Here is a 4,950-nt window from a genome sequence, read left to right on the forward strand (position 1 = left end):
ATTGAAAAAAAAATAATTTGGGAGGTAATTGTCCTAAATTGAACTGTAGGTCGGTCCTGGTCGACATCATTTAAAATTTATTGCATTAGGTACATACTGAAACCGAAAGAACTTGGTCCGTCGAATTGATAAAAAGTGACATATTATACCTTTAAGTCAAATAATTAATTACTAGTATATTTAAAAATTTACCCATTTTTATTTTAATACAGTATATATATATATATATATATTTACATAGGCCAATCACGTCCTTTGAACTTGTGATATCCAGCTAACAGGGACACCTGGCATACAATGACCAGCCAATCTTCTAGATATTTTAAAACAAATGCTATACAGATATATACGTTATATATCTATATACACACAGAGATAGACACAGTGTGTGTGTGACGGGGAGCTGTTTTGCCTTTATATACGGGGGGCTCACAGCGACAAGGAAAAGGGTGCATCACTTTCAAGTTGAATCGAAGAAATAAAGTTTTGTTGGGATATACTTTTCTTCTGTCGATTGTTGGTGCTATATCATCTTTTAATATCTCTCTCTCTCTCACACACACACACACGCAGAGAGAGCGGAGTAATGGGTGTTCTGGATCATATCTCTAACGTATTTGATTGCTCTGATGGCGGTTCCCACGCCCACCACAGGAAACGCAAGCAATTGCAGGTACGTACTCTCTCAAACAAAAGGGTTCATCATTTTCTCTCTCTTTGATCCATTATAACTCTTATATATACAAATATATGTATATGCACACACACACACAGTATATTCTATCTTGCGAGCTAGCTGATCTACAAACTAGTTGGAGATCAACTCTTTCTTTGTGTTTTTTCTTTTTTAAATTTAACGGTAAAAAAAAAAAGAAAAAAAAGAAAAGAAAGAGATCTGGGTTGAATCTGCTAAAACATATAGGGCATACTTGTTTCAGTTTTTGAAAAACAGTTTTTAATTTTTTAAAAATTGAAAATTAAAAAATTATTGTATAAAAATGTTTTAGGTTCACAGTTTCTGGTAATTGTTTCCTAGAAACTCCTTGTTTTGTGAAAAATCAGTCAAAAATATATGAGCTTGCTATGTCACTTAAAAAAAAACACACATTTTTTAAGAACTCCTAAAGCATAAAACTATTTTTTTTTACATCATTCTTTAAAGACAAGATTTTTTAATTGAGTTTTTATCAAATAATTTTCAAAAAATTGAATCAATAAAGAATTTTTTTGTTTTATAATTTTTTTAATTGAGTTTTTATAAAAATTATAAAACAGATATTTTTATACTTAAATTTAAAAAAAATAATTTTTAAAAAGTTGAATCAATAAAGAATTTTATTTTTTTATTTTTATAATTTTTTATTTCTATTTCTATAATTACAAAGCTAGCAATAATTTTAGAGAACTGTTTTTTTAAAGTAGGCATATATTTTTTTAAGAAGCTAAACCCTTCTCTTCTTAGCTAATCTTTGATTTCATGATTCGGCCGAGTTGGAAACGAACCGGGCGGTCTGAGAAAACCCTCATTACAGACCGGCCAATCCATATAGAATGTAACGAACACTATATATAGACAGTGGTCATGGAGCTAAAATAGTATTTGAAAGGACCAAACTGCCCTCTTCTCTATTGTAGTGTTGACATGGGAAGTAGTGATTTGTCTTAATCCCTACCGAACGACCATGGTACGTGTTATATCTCGACCCTTTTGAGTAATTTCAAATCCCAATCGAAGCTCAGTAAAAGAATTTTAGCATTGAATAAACTAGGATGATAGTTGGTTTGTTTAATCATGAATAATCCAGGGAAAAAAAAAAAAAAAGTTCACAAATAATAATTTTTGTCCACACATAATATTATGTAATTTATGTTATATGTGTTTACTTAATCTATATACCTTTTTTCAGTGAGTTCTAGCTGTACGCTAGTAAAGAAATTAATAACATATAATAATAACTCTATTTAAAAAAAAAAAACTGGTTTATATGAGTAGACATATTCTACTGTATTTATATATAATATAATTTTTACTCACATAATACATCTGAATTTCAAATTCTATATATATATATATATATATCTTAGCTTATCTGGTTCAGTTTTAAAAAAAAAAAATTTAATAAAGAAAATTAAACCTATTAAAATTTAATAAGGCTATTTAAAGAAAATTGATCATATATATTTTGATTTAATTTGATTAGATAATCAAGTGACTTATCCTTTAGAACTATTTAATAATTTATCCACCAACCCATCCAAACAAAACCAAATTTGAGTCATAAACATGAACTCCGTCATCTAATTAAGTGTAGATATTTTGGCTTATTTAATGCAAAAAAAAAAAAAAAAAAAAAAGAAAAAGAAAAAGAAAAAAATCATTAGTATTCAATAATTGATATATCGTTAGAATATTCCTTATCTTGGATTCAAGAGCGTCCACGTGGCAGGATCTTCCAGGTGGGCCCAACACATCTATGGCTCTTTAGGCTTATCTCTGTTTGCACATGCTGACAAGTCTACCAATTTATGCCCTCATTCTATGTTTCGTTGCCACAGTCGTCACTAGTCAGCCATGAAGTTTTGTCCCTGGGGAAAAATAAATACTTAAATAATTTGCATTCATGTTTGTTAAATAAATATATAATATATGTATATATTAAATTTAACACCAGATGCTATTTTTTATCAAATACTAATAAAAATTTAGGTATTATTTTTTTTTGAGTAATGATAAAAAATAAAAATAAAATCAATCGATTTTGGTCGTCATTCCAATGAACAGAAATTCTAACTTGCATTTGTTGTCTTTCTATCTTTAAATGTTTATCTTTTAAGAAAAATAATTTTTAGGCCAGTTAATGTGATTTACTAATTAATATTTTTTATTAAATTTTACTTTGCTTGTAATTTAAAAAATAAAAATAAAAATAAAAATAAAAATATAGAAAATTCAAAATATGAAAGCTCCATGATTGAAGAAGGTTGTTTCTCATGTGAAAAGTATTTATTTTTGTGTCCTACATGTCTATTTCCTAATAAGTAAAGTGCAGGCATGCCTTGGCCTTTGGTGGGACTCACCTCTATGGTGGACCATACACCATAATTATAGGGCCTTCTTGTCATAATTAGATCTATCCATGAACAGTATTCTATTATGTAGCTTTCCCACTACTGCGTGTGATTTGAATTTTGAACTAATCCTTGATTAATCTGATCATGTGTGATGTGAGATCAGACGGTGGACATAAAGGTGAGGATTGACTGTGAAGGATGCGAGAGGAAGGTGAGAAGAGCCGTGGAGGGAATGAAAGGTGTGCAGTCGGTGGAGATTACCCCGAAGCAGAACAAACTCACGGTCGTCGGATATGTGGAGCCCCACAAGGTGGTGTCCCGCGTGGCTCATCGGACGGGCAAGAAGGCGGAGATCTGGCCCTACGTCCCGTACGACGTCGTTGCGCATCCCTACGCTGCTGGCGTCTATGACAAGAAAGCCCCTTCTGGGTACGTGCGAAATTCTGAGGACGGACATAACTATCAGCTCGGGCGTGCCAGCTCCACCGAAGTGCGCTACACCACTGCCTTCAGTGATGAAAATACTAATGCATGTGTCGTCATGTGATGTGTGTATATATATATATATATCATATATTATACTATCATTATGTAGTGCTTTTCTTCGGACTTGATCTCTCGTTCTTCTTATCTCTATTTGTAGATTGTGTGTTGAGACTTGAGACTGTTGATTTTTTTCTTTTTAAAAAATTTATGTAGTTTTTTTTTTTTTTTTTTAATGGGTAATTGAAAATTTATAGTTTTGAATCTTGTTCCGGTATCATAACAAGTATCATATTTCATCTTATGTACAACAATATTTGATAAAAAAATAAACATTTATTTTATATGACAAGAATTCAAACACTGGAATAATTGAACATTCGGCCCCTACTCCAAAGACTCACCCCTCTGCTCAGGGACGTAGCCAATGATTATTTTTTTTTACTATTTTATAAATACCTATAAAATTTTCACTTTATTCTCCTAAAATTATAAAAAAAATACACTAAATTCATTTTTGTCCTTTTAACTCACACGAATTTTTGGCTCCATCCCTGGAGCCTCTACTCAATAGAAGGCGATTAATGACATTATTTTTGAATGGTACATAAGTTGGGTCAATTGCAGAAAATTTTATTAATGTATACTTTGCGTAGCACTTTTTTTTAATTTAAAAAAATGTGCGAAAAACACACAATTCTTTTAAAATTGTGCAAAAACACCCATTAATCAAATATCATTGAATCATAAAATAATGTTATAATACTCGTTTTGTCATTTTATTCTCTCGAAAATGTTCAAGGAGTGTATGTATGTTAATAATCTCATAGTATAGGAATATTATGTGTACCAAATTAAAACTGTAAGGCTGTTTTTTGCACAAGAGAAGTGTGATACATAAACATATTATAAAGATATTTTTTGCGTAGCACTTTTACCTTAATTTGAAAAAATGTGCGAAAAACACACAATTCTTCTAAAATTGTGCAAAAACACCCATCAATCAAATATCATTGTAACATAAAGTAATGTTATAATTCTCGTTTTGTCATTTTATTCTCTCAAAAATGTTCAAGGAGGGTATGTATGTTAATAATCTCATAGTATAAGAATATTATGTGTACCAAATCAAAACTTTAAGGATGTTTTTTGCACACGAGAAGTGTGATACGTAAACATATTATAAAAATATTTTTTGCACTTAACCCTATATATAAGTTTTCGTTATTATATTTTCACTGTTGAGAAAATGGAGGGTCAATTTCTTTATTTTTTTTACAAACTTAATAAAAAGCAAACGAGGAAGGGATTTGAAATGATAAAAACATGCATGCAAAATGTTAAAATTTTTTTGGAGAAATGTGAATCAACACTTTAATCAAATCATAATCCATC

The 4,950-nt window shown here is 30.2% G+C and overlaps 1 protein-coding gene across 1 annotated transcript; it reads left to right on the forward strand.

Annotated features, from left to right (window-relative positions):
• Positions 1–432: 432 nt before the first annotated feature.
• LOC132300759 (heavy metal-associated isoprenylated plant protein 26-like) lies at positions 433–3,822 on the forward strand. Its single transcript, XM_059797991.1, has 2 exons — positions 433–673; positions 3,236–3,822. Exons 1-2 carry the CDS (start codon positions 587–589, stop codon positions 3,617–3,619), a joined length of 471 nt encoding a protein of 156 aa, XP_059653974.1. The 5' UTR covers positions 433–586; the 3' UTR covers positions 3,620–3,822.
• The last annotated feature ends 1,128 nt before the right edge of the window (positions 3,823–4,950 follow it).

This window comes from Cornus florida, unplaced genomic scaffold (genome assembly GCF_030987335.1).
Source record: "Cornus florida cultivar Cherokee Brave unplaced genomic scaffold, ASM3098733v1 CherokeeBrave_3.0.0_Hap2_Chr03, whole genome shotgun sequence".
NCBI lineage: Eukaryota > Viridiplantae > Streptophyta > Magnoliopsida > Cornales > Cornaceae > Cornus > Cornus florida.

What these genes read in the sequence shown, in the direction of transcription:
- LOC132300759 (XM_059797991.1), top strand. Translation starts at nt 587, where the DNA reads ATGGGTGTTCTGGATCATATCTCTAACGTATTTGATTGCTCTGATGGC. An exon ending in GGAAACGCAAGCAATTGCAG is followed by an intron (nt 674 to 3,235) that starts GTACGTACTCTC and finishes ATGTGAGATCAG; the next exon opens with ACGGTGGACATAAAGGTGAG.